General features: G+C 40.6%; 1 protein-coding gene across 1 annotated transcript in view; it reads right to left on the reverse strand.

Moving 5' to 3' along the window:
- Positions 1-1,530: 1,530 nt before the first annotated feature.
- Positions 1,531-17,973, reverse strand: part of PTPRN2 (protein tyrosine phosphatase receptor type N2) — a 625,844-nt gene continuing 609,401 nt past the window's right edge. The window contains exons 22-23 of the mRNA XM_033074413.2: positions 10,811-10,884; positions 1,531-6,174 (exon numbers count right to left, since the gene is read on the reverse strand). Of these exons, the coding sequence (XP_032930304.1) occupies positions 6,103-6,174; positions 10,811-10,884 (146 nt within the window). The 3' untranslated portion in view covers positions 1,531-6,102. The remainder of the gene's footprint in view (positions 6,175-10,810; positions 10,885-17,973) is intronic.

A 17,973-nucleotide genomic window follows, 5' to 3' on the forward strand; every position in this document is an offset into this window, starting at 1 on the left:
CAAGTACATCAGCCAAATAGCCTAAACCTTACTAGGGCTGAATTCCCAGACTGGTCAGCCACATTGAGTCCTTTATCTGTATTGCTGATTTACCTGCATGTGGGGGGTTAACTGGTGCACTCTCAAGAGGAGAAATTAATTTTTGACCTAAGAAGAATTTTCCCAAGGACTCAGTGCTTGAAAGTTCCTGTGTGCAAGCCAAGACTAAAGTCAGCATACCAGCTACCCCTCCCTGTGGGTGTGCAGTTCTTTGCTCAGCATCCAAAACAGGAATAGCAGTCCCATCAGCACTTGTTTTACAGCTCTGTGCAGCTGTGCAGTGTGAGGCCAGAGCAGCACTGCCTGCATGAATGAATGATGCACAACCGATGGCTTTGGGCTCACCAAGAAGACTCACGATGCTCCAGTAGTTATACAGTTAAACACATTTCTCTTTTTGTCCTCCATCTGATGTTACCAGAATTTTCAGAAAGCTGTCTTGGAGATGAAAGACCTCCTAAATTACACCAACAGGAAAATAGCTGTAATGGTGCATATATTTTGCTTCCAAGATGAAAGTCACCTTCTTACACTGAGAAAGGCACAGATATTAAAACATGCAACTACATAAACAAGGTTAAAGAACATACAATGTGATTTTTCTGATGGGAAGGAAGTGAGCTGGACTAGGACCACTTTACATTTCTGTTTACATTTTTCTAGTCATTTCCAGGTAAGTGGCAAACATATTTTAAGTCTTCTTCAAAACCCAATTGAAATTTTAACATGCAACACAGGACCATGAAAACTGCCATGCCAGGGCTGTCTAAACCCAAATACTGCTCTGGCAGCTAACAGCAGGTATTTCATGGGAAGATCCAAACCTTCATATAATGGACACTGCTTATGGGAAAACGACTTCCTAAACCCCAGGAAAAAGACCTTTTATTGAAAGCTGTGTTTGTGGGGTAACCTTATACTTTATTCATCTTAACCTTTTTTAATATAACAGTGAGAAGTTTCCATTACCTGTTCAAATATTCCTATGAACTTCTACTATTTTAAAACTATAAATCCTTGGCCATTTTGTGACAGTCTGATTCACTAGCCTTTCCTTCCCAAAAACATTTTCCCACCTTTCATTTTCCTGAAAGTAGGTACCATTTAATGTTTGCTAACTTGGACACTCTGTGACACAGGCTCTAGGTGATTTTTTTTCCACTTCCTGGCAGTACAAGGAAGGTCCCTGTAACTTGATTCTTTTGCCTGCTTTGCTTTTGGCCTGAACACAGGAATCTGTCTCAATCAAAACCCTGTAAGGTGCAACACTACAGCCACAGCTGAGCCAGAGCTGGCTGAAACCTCTTTTCGGAGCAGATGAAATGTGCACATCAAAGCCATCAGCAGGGCATTTGTGTCCCTCCCTGTGAGCTTCCTGTTCCCACCTTGGATAGTCAGACCCCACCCCTCCAGCAAGAGACATCAGCCCCACTCCCACCCCCAAATAAAAGAGCAGCACCAGCTGTTAATGCTGTATTCACAATACCATACTCCACAGACAACGTGACTTTATTCACAAATATGATTTTTACAGAGGTAGAACAAAATACTTTGTATAATCTTTTTTTTTTTTAAACTATATACATATAAAGAATATAATAGAATGACAAGAAAGAAAAGGTTGTAAACAAAACAATATTATGCCATCAAATACAGTACAAACAGCATGCATGAACAGCTTCAAATGAAATCTTGCTGGTGAAACTTTTTTTCTCATGTGGTAAATGAAGAGTAGTAAAGAGTCATGCTCTAATTGGATTGAGTATGCCACAGCTCTGCAATTTTGTTTTAATTATTTTTTTTTCTTTTACAATAAACCAACAGATCACTTTCTTTTCACTGTGGTGGGGAATGCTTTTGTAATGCCCAATGTAATATTAACAGAAAAATATAACAATCAAATCTACAAAGTGTACTCTCATTTAAAAAGCAAAACCATAGAAACTGTACAGTTTTAAAAAGCGAATTATCTCAAATGCTTCTTAAGAGAATTTTCTAAAGAAAGAATAAAATATGCAGAATAAAAATGAGTAGAGCTATTGTTCTGTAACAAAGCTAATCAAATACTTGTTTTCTGTTCCAATAAACAGGTTTTTTAATTAATGACTATTCTGGAAATTATGAAGTGGGCCAGGTTTTATTAATGTTCCACTTGACTAATAAGCATGAACTCCTTACAGGTACTATAGCTGTCATTCCCCTGGGGATGGATGGGGATTGGTTCTGCATGCATGCTGGAGACAAGGGACAAGGTTTAGTCATGGGTGTAGATTCTAAAAATATTCTGAAATGTGTTAAACATTTAGTAGCTTTTATAAAAATAATCTGGCTTGTTTTGCTACTTGATTGAGATTTGGATTTGTGATTTTTCTGCTGAAATTCATTCCTGGCCAAGGACTTCCACTGGGATGGGAGCTACCTGGTCTGCAGCAGGTCCCATGTTGGCAGTGGCCAACAGCAATGGTTAGAGCTCACACCTGAACACCTGGAGCCAACAGAAAACCCCACACAGGCTGAACCTCAAGGATCTGGGATCTGGGGAATGGTGCTGTCCTGCCTCTCCATTCCTCTAAGTCCCAGCCCATATCATGGAAAGGGCAAAGGCTGGAGAGAGCAACTGTGCTTTTACACCTGTGAAGTATCAACTCTGGTGACATCACCTTTCTGTCCCTCCTGTCTCCACACACTGACTGCATCAGCAGGTCAGGTCCCTGCCCTGCTCAGGGACAGCAGCAGTGTGTGCTGCCTCTGGGAATACAGGGATTTCTGCCTCTGACCAGTGAGGAGCAGTGGGGTTAAATTGCCCTCCTGCAGGTTGCCCCCTAAAATGCCATTTAGAGATTCAACCACACAAACACAACCTGCACACTCTGTCTTTGTCAAGAATGTGAGCATGTCCAATATTAAACACATGCTGTTTGTGGCCTAGAGTCAGGCACCAGCTTCAATCACAATGAGTTTACTAAAGATCAGCAGAAAATTGACCAGAGAAGGGTGGTGGGTCTCATTTGACTTTGAGCTCTCAGGTGATCCTGGTCTTCAGGCAGAAGCTCAGCTCAGCCTGACAGTGAACATGGGGTGCATCCCATGTCCAGTGCAAGGGACTGGGGGCTGGCCTCAATAACATCCTTCACCGGATCACAAGGATTAATTTAACTGCAGTGAAAAGAAATACCTGCCCTGCATGACAAATCCATCTCTGTGGCTTCATCCATGGCTTTGGCACCTTCCTGGCAAATGGACAGACCCCTCTAGACTGCCCTGGTGCAACTGAAACCTGCGTTTCACTAATTGACCCTGCAGCAGATTACTGCCCCCAGAAGCAGGGCGTTTATTGAGAGGTGTGAACAGTGTGCTATGCACAGGTGAAATATTCTGTGTGGTTGTTTACAGTCAACAGAATAAGCCTTGCACCTCTTTGTGGAAGAACTGTACAAAAGATGGCTGAAATAACAGGATTGTCGATGACGGTCAGTGGGAGATGCTCTAACCCTCTGAGTAAGACTGCATCTTTCTGTTGTGTAAACTGCTCCACAAGGATGAATAAAACAATACATTCCTGCCCCATTAGCTTTGGGGAAGATTAATGCCCTCTAATCTATGCTAAATAAACTCTGAAGCATGAAGTCCCACACTCAGCTGCTTGTGAATTAATAGGGATCACCCTGAAATTGCTATTATGGAATGCAAATATTTGCAAAAGAACAATTAAAAAAATATTCCTGAAGTGCAACGAAAGGCTCGTCAGTCATGTTTGTGGTATGCACAGGGACAGTCAGGAGGCAAACACTAATGATCCCAGGGCAGAAATCTGTGGTACAACCCCACTGGCCCATTGGCAGTGGGTGATGGCACAGCATCTCACACTGGGAAATCATTCCACCCAGGAATCACAGGGCTTGGTTTAGGATGCCCCAGTTTTGATTCTTTGGACAGTTTGTTTGCATACAACTACCTGTATTTTCAGAAAGCTGCAGTACGTGGCTCACAGTAAATATACTTCAAACACTTGCTGATACAGCTCAAACTGATCTCATCTGCCCTGATCTGCAATTTTGTGTTAGCTAAAGTAATAAAAGAATCCTGTTAAACCTAAATTATCAAATGAAAAAGGCAATTTTCTCATTTATACTCCATTAGTTTTTTTAGTTATTGCTAGGAAAGCTCTAAAATGCTTAGGCCATAAAATAAACATGTGGCTTAATGTACAGTATGTGTACTTAAGAGGATGATGGCATCTGCAGTAACTGCTCTGCACTGCTGTAGTAATGGGATGCACAAATTAAGCAACAGCATATATCAAGTAAAGCATACAAAAATGTATGGCAAAAAGTAACAAGCCTTCTGCTGCTTTTTTTCTTTTTTTTTTTTTTTAATATCTCTTTAATTGCCAAAAAGAAGAAATCACCAATATCCACACCTACAACACAGAATTGCAACATGGTTGATTTTGATTGATGCTCATCACCTCTGGGCTAGCAAAACTGTGTGATACTCTTATTTGTAACATTTTACTGATTAGAAGTTTATAAAAGCTCCCCTTCCCAAATTACATTCAATGATATATTTTCCAGTGTTGAAGTTAAACAATTAGCCTAATATGGTTTCAAGCACACAACACTCGTAAGATTTTGGAAATAAAGCACCCCAGATTCTTAAGTCACAGAGATGTAGGATAGCATATGAAAAAGCATCCAAGTATTCACTTTTAAAAATGGAATTAATAGCCTAGATCACTTAGGTACCTTCAATAATTTTACTCTCAGGCCCTTCATTCAAGCATATCAGAGTACTTTCTATCAATAATGTAAATTCCTTTAGAAGAGTGCCACAACAAAACCTGTGAAATCACAGAAGCAAGATTGCATATCCAAACCATTTACAAACATATTTTAGCATTACTTTGCAACAGTAGGCATTAGGCTTTTGAGAACACATGAATCTCTGAAATTCAATCTTTGTGCTGCTTTACCCCTTCATGCTCAGTTCAAATAGGTGTCCTGCAGAACAAGGAGTGAGCAGAGCCTCTGCAGAGAGCTGCAACAAATGCCTGGATCAGACAAACTCGATGAGAGTCATAAAATGCAGATGGAAGATTTCTTCTTCAGCCAGGCTTTTACAGAAATATACTTTCCTGTATAAAAAGGGATGGCACAGCGGAGCTTTACAGAGGGAAATGCAAAGATAAAGGGGAGAATCCCATTTTCTTCCTCAGTAATCCCATAAAACCAACAATCTCTTTCCATAACAGCTTCAGACAACTACCTGACTGCTGACAGGACCTTTCCCATCATCTGAAGGGAGTCTATGCTCTCCTTTTCTGTGCTGACAGTGCCAGGTGCATGGTCAGAGTTGTGCTCATTATCCCCTGGCTTCCCATTAATGTGACCAACATATTTTCTCCCCAGCTGCAACCATGCAAGCCTCTTTTACTCATAGTTCAGATTTTCTTCCTCTCATGGCACAAAGCTGAAAAGTAAACAACAGTTAAGAAAACATTTGCTTGCCAAAGCCTGGCATGAGAAGGCGCAAGCTCTCCTTGCCAGAGCCTGGACCTGTGTTTGCTCACACCCACAGCACTGTTCCATGCTCCAGCTTGGCACTGTGTGGGAACAATCACCATCCTCTTCAGGCCCTCAGTCTCATTCAGCCTTTGAGAAGCTACAAAATATAACAGAACACTGTTTTCTGAGACTATATTGACTGCACTAATTACCCACAATATTGTATATTTGCTATTAAGAACATGAATGTGTGCTTTCAAAGTGTGACATTCAGGGCTTCGAGGATGTGGGAGGAATTACATGGATTGTTCTGTCACTTAATCCGAGGCTTTGATGTACTTGTAAAAATTTGTTTAAAACCCCCCCAAAAAACAGAATACACATTTTAACTGTTGAACTTTTACCAGCTAAAGGAGTTTGTAAGGACCCTATCACTATGTGGTTACAACAGAAGATACACAGTTAAGGTCAGGTCACGGTTTCCAAGAACATTCATAGGGATTGAGGATGAGGAAAACGAGGGATGGATTCTGCAGGAGCCTTCAGGAGACTGAGCTGCTCACTGGGGGAGGGCCTTGAGTATTGCATTCACTTCCTCTGCCACTGCTGTCAGAGCAAACTCAAACTGCTCCTGCGGAGAGAACAAACGCACACCCTGAATAACAAAAGAAAACAAAACACTTTCCAGAAAGCCTAGCTCTCTATTCCACAGCTGAACGTCCTCAAGACATTGTTAAAAATATGAATATGCAGGATGAACTGTACACTGCAATGGAAAGGAACAAAATGTTCTGGGATTATTGGTGTCATATAACATGCTTGACAGCATCTCGAAGCCGGAGTAATTTTAATGGAGAAAAATGTTTGTAGCAGAACCCAAGCTATAGGGACACGATGATATATTGTCATTGCATGGTCAGAAGGGTTTGGGAGTAGGTGATCAGCAGCCATTTCCTTCTGACAGAGATGGGAACTCAGTACATTATTGAAATATGAAGGAAGTGAGATGCTGTAAAGCAGAGGCTTTGGTTTTTTCCAGGACTGTTTCTTGTTGAAAGCATCTAAAATAAAACTGTTTATTTTATCTGTGACATCTATTCTACCTATCTGACGCCTATTATATAGAACAATATCTGCTTTTTGGCTTACCTGTCATTGATCTTTTTAAGCCTCTCTTTTTAATGTCCTTTACACTCTCACAAATTGCTCAATTTTGTTAAGACCACTCCTGTATAAGAAATACTTGGGAAGACTTTTCTCTGCTATTAATTTACTGTAACCTCAACATCAGAATGATTTACAAGCCTCTGTGCTGGGTTGGCAGGACACAGCCATGAACAGCTACTTCTCCTAAGTGCAACCCTAACACACTTCTGAACTATGTCATCCTACAGAAGGACAAATCCTCAAGGTTAACAGGTGCTATATTTCCCAAGCAAGTAATTTTTTTTCTCAGTAATTTACTTGCTGAAATAACTGACAGGGTGATTTGGAGTTTGAGACTTTTCAGTGGACAGTTTTCTCAAAATATAGGCAAATCAAAGACACCAAATAAGGACTGTGAAGAAATTCCTGGATTTTCTGGAAGTACTCCAAAGCTTTAAGCCAACTGGGGTCAAGAGCTGCTGAGGACTGGACTCTGAGGAGGCAGGTTTGAGAAGCACCCTGCAAAGCATCCCAAGATCACTGCTGGGATACTGTCTCTGTCTCCCATTAGAAAATTGGTGGTCTGTACCTCCAGCCCCTCAGTTGGTGCTGCCAGGGGCTGTGTGGAATGGTTACAGAACACAGCCACCCCCAAAAGTGATCACTGAAACAATAACATTAATTTTCCACAGCGTTTCATTTTACTGCAGAAATGTACAGGAAGGATGAAAGAACAAACTACAGATGTACAACTCATAGTTCAGAAAGGCAGCTGACTCTTAATTCCTGCAATCCAGTGCCAGTCTTCTCTGCCTTGTCCTACCCAACTGCAGTCAGCTCCCATGTGGAGATGCTTCAGAGAAGCAATGATGGGCACAGTGCCAGAGCAGAAAAAGCAGAACAAAACTCAGAATAATTTCTCAGCGACACTGCCATTCAGGAATTTCGCTGTCTGCTTGGTGCTGTCAAAGTGGCAAGCTTGTACACTTGCTGGACTGCAGCCAACAGCTTTTAATCAGACATCAATTCACCCTAAAGAGTAGGACTCATCCTCAGCAGGCACTGAAAATGGTGTGCATGACTGCCTAAGGCTCCCTGCACTGTCTAAGGTCTCTGCAATTAAAGGAAACACTGGGAATGCTGGGGGCCATCCAAGAGCATCAGTTGTACTTCAACTGGAGCACAATGAGTGTGTGAGAGAAGCTGGAGAGCAGCAGGGTCAGAGAGGGCATATATGGGACATGCTGGGACAGAACCAAGCTGGGTGCTTGTACCAGTTGAAAAAGCCTGAGGAAGAGTGTCTGCCTCGCCCAGGGACTGAGCAACAGGAGGTGTGACCTTAATGACTGAGGCAAAACAATTTACAGAGCCTAATCTGCACAGCCAGAGCTCAAAACTGATTGCAGTAAAGGGGACAGGAGATGTGTGGGGACATGGTCTGTCAGGGATGGTGCAGCTGAGCTCTTCCCCCTCTGTCCTTCTGCATAACACAGCCAGGTGAAAGGCAGGGAGTGCAGCTTCCATTGATGTGCATCACCACCCTCCCAGGAAAAACCTTCCCACACCTTCCACATTCTTCCATGAGGGCAACTGCAGTTAGAGCAAATTCATGTCAGTAGTTTTTAAAGGAGTTCAGTTGTTATTTTGTACAGCTACACTGCCATTCACATATTCTATTTGCAGATACAAGACTGTCTGGAGATGAATTTTAACATGTAGCTTTGCCTAGAAAACAGAGCTGGACAGACATTCTGTGGTGTCAGTTCACATATAATGCAGAGGTGACAAGAATATACTTAATAAAAAATAACTATGGCTATGTTTCATTAAGTCTACAGATAAAAAATCCCAGGAAAACAAAGTGAGTTCATGTAGCATATATAACACTGTAAGGAATCTATCTACTATTACAGATTGTGAGAGGACATAGGAGAGAGGAAAAAAGGAAATACATTTTTTCCCATCACAGTGAATACACTTCCTCCTTCATCACTTTTTCCTCTCATATGTGACATATCAATTCTATTTTATGATTCCCCTGCAAAAAAAAATCAAACAAACCCACAAACGCTCTACTACACTTCCCAGAAATGCAGAATGTCATTATGATAATTTCATTACAATTTATTATATACAGTGCTTTTGAATTAAAGATCTTTTCCAGAAGACAAAATGCTGCAAACAAATCTTTCTCATGCCTGTTGGAAAGGTGGAGCGCTGCCTGCTGGAAACACAATAACATTGCTGAAGGAAGTTGGTGTTTATTTTGCCTAGGGATATTCTGTAATTGGCATTTCTAACCTGACTTTTAATCCATCGTTTTAAATTACTCCAAGAGTCTAATATTCCTCATTTGTATTCAGTTGGGAAAGCACAGGGGTTTGTTTAAATCCATCAGAAAAATTCTCTGGGGATCGTGCATTGCTAGCATGTAACCAGATATTTATAATTTGCAAGACATTAGCTTGAATAAGTGATTTGGGTGGTTTTGAGAAAATGACAATGATGGAAGAAGGAGCAAGAGGAGAGATAAGCAATAGCCTGAGAAAATTTTTCATCCTGGATGAAAACACAGGATACATCTGTTTTCTGGAGCTCTTCCAGACAAATGTTTGGAGGGAAAAAATATGTCTTGAGGGAGATTTTCATGGAACTCAGGTAACTATTGCTGAGCTAAGTAGGAGAAGTTGTTCACATAACCTCATTCTTTGGTTCTGGAGAGATGTTTTTTCTTCTGTTGGAGGCAACAAGCCATACTTTCTGTGCCCTGAAAAGGAAACTGGAATTTGAGCTCTATGTTGCCACAGAGCTGTTACATATTTTGAATGCATTTGCAGAGTAGTCCAGGATTTGCATCTTACATCAGAGTAAATATATATAACATTAGATACTCTGTGCTATTTGTCTTTTTTTCCCAGTCTGAATAACCAAAGCAGAAGAAAGATTTGTGCAATTTTATGTCTTCCTGCAGATAAAGATTAGTTAGTAGCCTAATCTTTATTTTTCATGCACTTACTTAATTGGTAAATAATAATTCCCAATAATAATTCCCCAAGCTGTTCTTCAGCAGTGTTTCCCCCTAGTATTAGTGGGAAATAACATGACTGGGAAGAGATTCAGGAAAAATTATGAACCAATGATTGCTGCAACACACATTTATTTCACCTTTACCCCTCAGCAATTTCAACTCCCTAAACACTGCAGAAATTCCTATCAGTTCCAGCCTTGCCAAGACATGGTGCTGTCACAGTGCTCTTGTTACTCAGTTTGGGACTATAACTATCATTTGATATTTTAAAAGGCCATAAACAGATTAATTTTGCCTCAACACCATGAAAGAGTTTCTTCATTGTTATATTTGCAGCTCTTAACTTGTAGCATAAATCCCAAAATATCATTCTATACATCACTGGAATTGTTAATAACAGAAAGTTTCATTTCTAATTTAAGGGACTGGAATTGCACCATCAGTTACTATGTTTAAGTTTTACATTGTGGAAAAATGTCAAAACTATTACAGCTGACAGGAATTTGAGAGTAAGGCATTCATCTTACCGAAGTGTAAAAATATAGTTACCATATCACATCCATAAAGGCTGTAGGCATGATGCAAGCTCTCATTCAAAGACACTAAAACTTACTTGATTTTCTGCACGACTTTATTTTCTTTAATTCAAAACTTTTGGATTCTTTTTTCCAGAAAAAATATCAAATGCAGTGGTTTTATTCTCTTTAATGAGCTGAAGCCTTAAAAAAATATTACGTGGACAGTTAAGCAGAGATACTCTAAGAAAATAATCTATAGCTCGGGATGAAAGCAAGAACACTCTTTCAAATGCACATTTTCTTTAGCAGGCTATAGACTGTTGTCTTGACTGCCCTTCATATATGGTAATCAAGATAGATGTTGGAGATGTTACAAGAAAGAACAGTAAACACCAAAGAAAGTAACCTAGATAAATCTTCAGCATAAATAAACCTCAGTTGGTAGGGAGCCAAACAGAGTAATCAGCAAGCGACCTGCGTTAAATTAGGTCATACCCTCTCTCTTCTGTCATGAAAACAAGTACTGTGAAAGACCTTTAATGTATTTAAAATCCCAGTGGATTTATTGACAGTACCTTTGTCTGGACCATGCCTGGTCTCTGGTCCCTCAAGTGCTCCAGGGTAGCAGCAATATCAATCTCTTTAGCACCTGCAACAAACCACAAATTGGGCTGAGTTCAGAGCACAAGATAATCCATGCTGCATCTGTCAATCTCTTGCTGTCGGGTTCCCTTTGGGCTAACAGTCCAATTGAAAATTATTACATCCATCTCTCAGCAGACTTGGCAGGCAGCTGCAATTTTTGTCTTCATATAGAAAAATAAGAGGTTGGGGCACCTTTTACTAACATTAATTCAAGAGAAGCTGGAGAAAAACAAATTCTTAAAAATGTCTCTGCACCTAGAGCAGAATATATTTTGTGGAACCTGAGGGTCTGTCATGGCAATGCCACTGAGCATCCCTTTGTCACTTGTAAGAGTATGCACTGAATTAAGGGCCTGAACCACACAAAGATTAATGCTGTAAAAACAAGATTTAGGTACCTTTTGTCACCTGCAGCTGACATCCAGAAAACCTGTCTGTGGCTTCCTAGTTCAGGACCCTGCTGTGTGTTCCACCTGGGCAGTCTGTGGCATTTTCTTTAGGTTCCACCCTGGGTGTCTGGACAAGGCTGCCCTGTAGCCACTGGCAGCACCAGGGCAGGTGAAGTAGGCACAGCAGCCTGGCTGGGAATGGCTCCTGCCCCAGGCACACGGAGGAGCTTGCTTTCAGTGCATGAACTATGGAGATCAAAGCAAGTCCTCAAGCCTCTTCCCTTTCTGATAACCCACAGAGAACTGAAGGGGACAGGGAGATGCTGATTTCCTCCTCACTTTCCTCCAGACCACCCTCCTCATTTTCCTTAAGTGCCTAATCTGATGTTTTTATGAAGGGATTGAGGGGGAATCAGGATTTTGGTCCTTCCTGTGTGAACTTCAAGAGTAGAAGCCTGGCGGGAAATCCTTTGAGGTGAAAAGTTCACCTGCAGGATTTGGCTTTCTTGTATCTGCTCCCTTCTGCATCTTGCAAGAACATCTCACAGAACCAAAGCAGCAGGCAGATGGGCAGAAGATCATCCTAATACCTAACTACCTCATCTCTGCCCCACTCTGCCCCACTGCCCTGGTTGGCTGTTCATTCTCCTAGGGCTGATGGGGGCACATAGCTACAGCAGCTGGGAAATGTGTTGGCCTCCAATGTCTTCTCTTTTGCACATTCACTTTTGGCATTGGATGGTTTATCAAGGGCAGAGATTGGCCACGATTCTGGAATCTGCTCTGTTTTAAGGGATGTGCACACTTAGGGTTGTGCTCTGAAGATTTGTCAACTGCTTCCTGTTGGCTGGTCCTACAAACTTCCTGGGCCACCCTCTGCCAATTTGGGACTTCCTTCTGGAGGCATTTAAATATCCCCAAATATTCACAGGGGTCTCAGTGGTCAACTTGTGGGCCATGCACCTAGAGCATTGCTGCTGTAGTGTAACCTGTACACATCTAGAACTTCTTGAGTTCCCAGAATTGGATTTGGAGAATTGCATCCAACACTTACCACTCTTCCTACACTCTTGTAAGGGCTTGCCTACCTGTAGTTGGGTTCATATCAATGGAAACATCATGCACCTCCTCATTTACCCAACTCAACTTTATAGCTCAGCACCATCTTTTAAAAAATTCAGATAAGCAATAAACAGTGAATGATTTCATTTGATTTCCTTGATAAAATATATGAAATTACATTGAAAAATAACATCAACTCTACAAGAACAATTGTTTTGGAATATGTTCTTCTAATCAATGAAAATATGTTCCTCAGCATACCAGAAACAATTCAACAGTAAATATAATAGTGACAACTTAGAAATGGTATCTGACAGACAGCTTTACAAATTACCATGGGTTGGGGCATTGCATACCTTTTACTCCTCATCCCTCCCCAGGATTTTGCTTTGAAATGAGCTTTGAAAAAACATAAAAGGTTTTTATTTTAAACTTAAAACTCCCCAAATCTCCTTACAATGGAGCAAAGCAATATTTACACATGCTGTAAAATCTGGTAACAGTGACAGTAATTATACCTTAAATCTGTTGCAGGGTTTGCAGTGGAAATTAATCTGGAAAACATCTCTAAAAGTACCCTCTTCACAAACCCTAACACTGGTGTAACACAGCAGCTCTCTTCAGTGTTTACTCTCACACATACATGTGCACTTAGGTGGGATTTTCCTGTTCCATCCCAGCTGTGGTGCTGTGTGAGTACTGCACATGCTTTACAGCCTCACTTGTGGCCTCGTTTGAAATAAAATGTTCCAGTAACATCATGGCTCAAAGCAAGAGGAATTCTCCTTTCAGAAATTAAGATATGAGAAATATTTAAGGCACTGTCATCCATGGACAAGGTTAACCACAGTTCTGGGCTTCCCAGGTGTGTGCTGCAAGGATGAACCCAGAGATGCTCCCACTGCAGCTGGCAGGCTCAAGTACCCATGGCTGAGAACATGTATGTCCCCTCACCACTGAGGGATGATCTTTACTTGAAAAGACTCTGTCCTCAGGACAAAAAGAAAAAAGGCTCATGACAAGACACTGTTTAATGTTACACTCTTTAATGGCCAGACAAGTTTCTGAGTTTACCTTAGAAAGAGTTAATTCCTCCATTTCTGTGATGCAGTTGGCAGGCATTTACTAGTGAACTGATGTTTGCTTTTATATCATCATTAAGGGAATGACATGACTAATAGTATGAACAACACTTAATTAAAAATCCTGATTTAGCAAAACACCGAAGCATATGCATTCACTGGAACATAAGAACAGTCCTAGTGGGCTGGTGTGCTTAATGGGAAGCTTGTTCTGAAGTGTTTTGTCAGTAAAGTCCCCAGAACATCAGTTTTTACTGACTAGTGTCCCCAGCCATGGGTTGTGATCAGCAGGTCACCTAAAAGCATTTCTGATGTCCTCAGCCATAGGTAATTTTAAGGAGAAGCAGAGCAAATCAAGTGTCTTGTTGAGATGGCATTGGGTAGAGACAATCCCAAGCAGAGACACAGATTGCTTTGCTACACCATTTTTTCCACCTCTGAGTGCCTTGGATACTATGGTGATGGAAAATACGTAAGTGCCAAGACAAACTGATCAATGAAACTTAGTGCTGCAAAGACAGGACACTGTTTCAGAAGAAAAACATCTTGGAACAAGAAAATTCACAGGACAGGAGATGAGATCAATGGCATAGAAAAAACCCTGTTTGACTTGTTCTTTCTCTACTGCATCTATTCCCTTACTGTGCCTAAAACAAATGTGTTTAAATATACATTGCTAGTCCTCTATTAAATCTCATTTTGTGGTGAGGGCTTTTTTCTACTCAAGTTTAGGATACTATGCTGCTGGATTATGTACATTCAGCTCACTACCACTGGAGTATGCAATAGTCTGTAAAAAGTTTTCTGGTGACAGACACAAAGAAATTTTCTAGGCACAAAGGGAGGTTTGAACCCAACCTGCCTTCACAGGTGAGAAGAGCTCAGTGTTTGAGTGCAGCATGAACTTTCAACTCTCTTTGGGATTACTCTGCTGAAATCTGACACAAATTCAACATTTTCTTTGCCATGCTGAGGCTTTTTCTTTAATCTGGGAGTACAATAATATGGCATTACATTCTATAATACCCAATAACAATTTATTTATGCTTTTGAGCCATTTCAGGTGACAAAAAAAATACAGAATATGCTACATGACATTGGGATATAGCATCTAAGGACATCAGGGTCAAGTCATGCTCTTATTGAGATGGCTGCAAAATATCCACACACTGCTAAGGCATTTGAAACATTGCTTATCTGGAAAGTCCACACACAAACTAAATTTGATGCAATGGTTTAGAGAAAAAGCTGGAAGAGCTTGATCCACTGATTTCAAGGATATCCAATTATTGGAAGTGTTTTGCTTAGCTTCTAAACTATTAAGTCCAGTAATAGATGTAGATGTCAATTTACTGTCATACAAAAAATAATCTACAGGAAGGGTTAAAAATACTAGGCTGGAGAGCAAGTGACAGTTGGAAAAGAAAACTAAATCTGTCAAAAAGGCAGTATTTTCTATCTTTTCTTCCCACCAATATATACCTGTCTGTGACTGGTTTCAGGAGCTAAAGAGAGGGATAAAAAAAGAAGTATTTAAACAATAAAGAACTGCATTTTCACCTTTTGACTGTATTTTACTCTGCAGGGAATAAATTTGGGTTGTGTTTGTGACAGGCTTTTCCACAATGGATTTCATTGCTTGTTTTAAATGAACATACCAATGTAACTTAGTGTGAGACTGAGCTAATATTGTACCAGCGGCATTGTGAAAAATGACTGGGGAATGTGCTATTTTTTTAAAACAGAACACACATTTACAGTAATTCACTGTGAGCCACATTCTGCCAGCCTTCCCCTGCCCCTAGCAGCTCAGTGAACTGGCTGAGTAAATACCTCTGAAAGCACTTCCACACCAGTGCAAGCCAGATTTTAACTTCAGTAATTAACTATCATCTTCCTAAAGGCTTGAAGCATTCACAGTGAGTGCACAACAACCCACATCAGGAACATTAACTGGATAAACTAAAAGAAAACAAGAGAAGATGCAAGCTGAATGATATTTTGCCCCCAAGGGGAGAAGCAGTTTCTGAAGTTTAGGGTCATATCCTTTGCAACCCTCTCTCTCCCCGCAGGCATGAATGCTGGATGCACGCTGGCACTTAACAGCTGGTGCTCCTGATTAGCAGATCTCAAGGGGTTAAAGTGTTTGCCCTTAGACAGTCATGTAAGTGGAGTATCCAGCATGTCATAAAAACACGGGTAAATCCCCCTTTTCTCCTGCAATAAATAAAGACCCAGCCTATTCTGCTGCAGTAGGCTCCATGAGGTGACCAGCAGCTCACAATATTTAAAATCACCCTGAATTACCTAATGTTAGTTTTATGACTATGGTAATGAAAGCTTCCCTCTCTCCTCATTCCCCTAGACATGGCAGGGGTCCTATTTTGCTAAGCACAAGACACATGAGAAATACTCTGTGGAGGATGGTCCCTTCCACACTGCAGCAGTGCTGCAGTCACTGTGATGGCACAGGAATATGACAATGTTTGTCAAGAGAAGTAACATCTTTAAATGTATCAGCTGGGAAGAAAAAAAATGAAGGCGTATCATTAAAAATTTTTCTTCAGGTTCAGTAAACTGCAGAGTTTGTGCATCTGAAAATGTGCTGGGTTGGTTTTTTCAGTTATAAGAACAATCAGCATTTGTTAAATAAATGCAGGAGAAGTTTTAGCTTAATTAAGGTAATCTTTGAGATTTTTATGTAATAGGCTTGAACATACACTGAAAGCAAAGTCAAATGTTCTATTTTATTCAGTACTAATGAAAAGTGTAGATTCTGTGAGACTGATAGAATTTTATATTAAAGCTCTATCTTAAAAGGAATATTTTAGATTCTAGATCCTCTGAATTTTCTGTGTATTTATAAAAATAAAATGATGTTTAAATACTTCATCAAAGCAGTTATTTGTGGGGGGTTTCTTTTTAAATAACCCAAATTGAAGAGTTTTCTTTGTGAATGTTTCACAAATACATTTTGCTCATAAATATTAAATTAAAAAGGATTTTTCTAGTTACGAAAAACTTCCAGATCTACTGGCATATATCCTCAAAAAGATATGATTATAACTCTGCAGAATGGCTATAAATTTGTTACTGTGAGTCCTAAAGGATGGCTTGGTCATTAGGAGGCTATGTTTAGACAGACTTCAGTTCTCTTCCAGACTGAGACTTTGACTTCCTGCACCACTTGGGCTAAATCATTAAATTCACCCTATGTTCACACCATCATTTATAAAATGAACCATTTTTTTTCCTACCTAATGAGTTGTTATGAAAGCAAATCCATTAATGATTATAAGGTGCTTGGACACTAGAGAGGTGAAGACCTAGATAGATCCTCTCATTTTTTTTTCCCAATACCCTTTGCACCTTTCTCAGCCCTCTTTCTGTTCTCCTTGATCAGAAAGTGATTGCAATAGTGACTATATGAGGTGGGAGTCATGCTGAGCAGTTGTAAAGGGGGGGTTATTAGCACCTTTACCATTTCTCCTTAAGGAAATGATGATCATCAGTGTGGGAATAAGCATTTATCCCAACAGAAAAAAATGGAGTTCAAAGGGGAATATGGAAATGACATGTCAAATGACTTTCTTTTTGTAGCAGAAAGCATTCAGCTTCAATCTAGTCATACATTACCTGCCTAATGCATCTTTTTATATTTATTATATTGTATAGATTTTGAATTAGGCCTTGAAGGACAAATGGACTTGTTAGCTAAGATTAAAAACTGGCTGGTTAAAATCCTGAAGGAACACTCCATACTGCAGTTCTTTACACTGTTGTTCTAGAAGCTGAAAAAGAACCAATCAGTGTTTGCAGGATCAGCAGCCTTGAGCCTCAGATCCTGCAAGGCTCAGTATTCCCAGGCAGCCAGGAGTGCTGTGGAAGATGCACTTGTAATAATGTGAAACAGCAAAAATACACTTGAGGAAGAAAAAAGGGGAAACAATCCAGTGCCAGTGAGGACACTGAGCTGTCTCATCACAGTGTGCCTGTGTTTAGGAAGAACACAAGTGTTTGTCATGTTTGGGTGATGGCTGCATGACTCATGGTCACAGCAAACTCGAGTGCAGCAGCTTCACGTGGCCTTTCTTCCCTCCCCAGCTGAAGACTGACAAAGAGGCTTTCTTTGGTCCTGGAGTTTTTGGCCCTCTTCAGCATTCAGCTTTGCCTCAGCAAGGGGATAGTGAACTATGGAGACCAAAGTACAGACAGTAAATAGATCCAGGTCTATCAGGAGCCTAATACACAAACAGCCATCTACACTTCTGTCTGCCACAGCCATCTACACTTCTGTCTGCCGTAGCGTACAGAGAGAGAAGTGGGCTCTCTGGGGGTTTAGGAGGGTAAATCAGCACTCATGGACTATTGCACTGTCACAGCCACGCTGTTTCCAATGTCTAATGTAGCTGGGCATAGCACAGATATGCTGTAGATTTGCAAATCTCCTAAAGCCCTACATGCCTCCAGCTTCCCACTGACAGCTTCTAAAGGAAGGCTCATGTAGCTGCCCCAGCAAGTGTTTGCCCCATTGAGTACTTAATGTTGCAGCAAAACATT

Source organism: Catharus ustulatus, chromosome 1 (genome assembly GCF_009819885.2).
Source record: "Catharus ustulatus isolate bCatUst1 chromosome 1, bCatUst1.pri.v2, whole genome shotgun sequence".
In the NCBI taxonomy this organism is placed as follows: domain Eukaryota; kingdom Metazoa; phylum Chordata; class Aves; order Passeriformes; family Turdidae; genus Catharus; species Catharus ustulatus.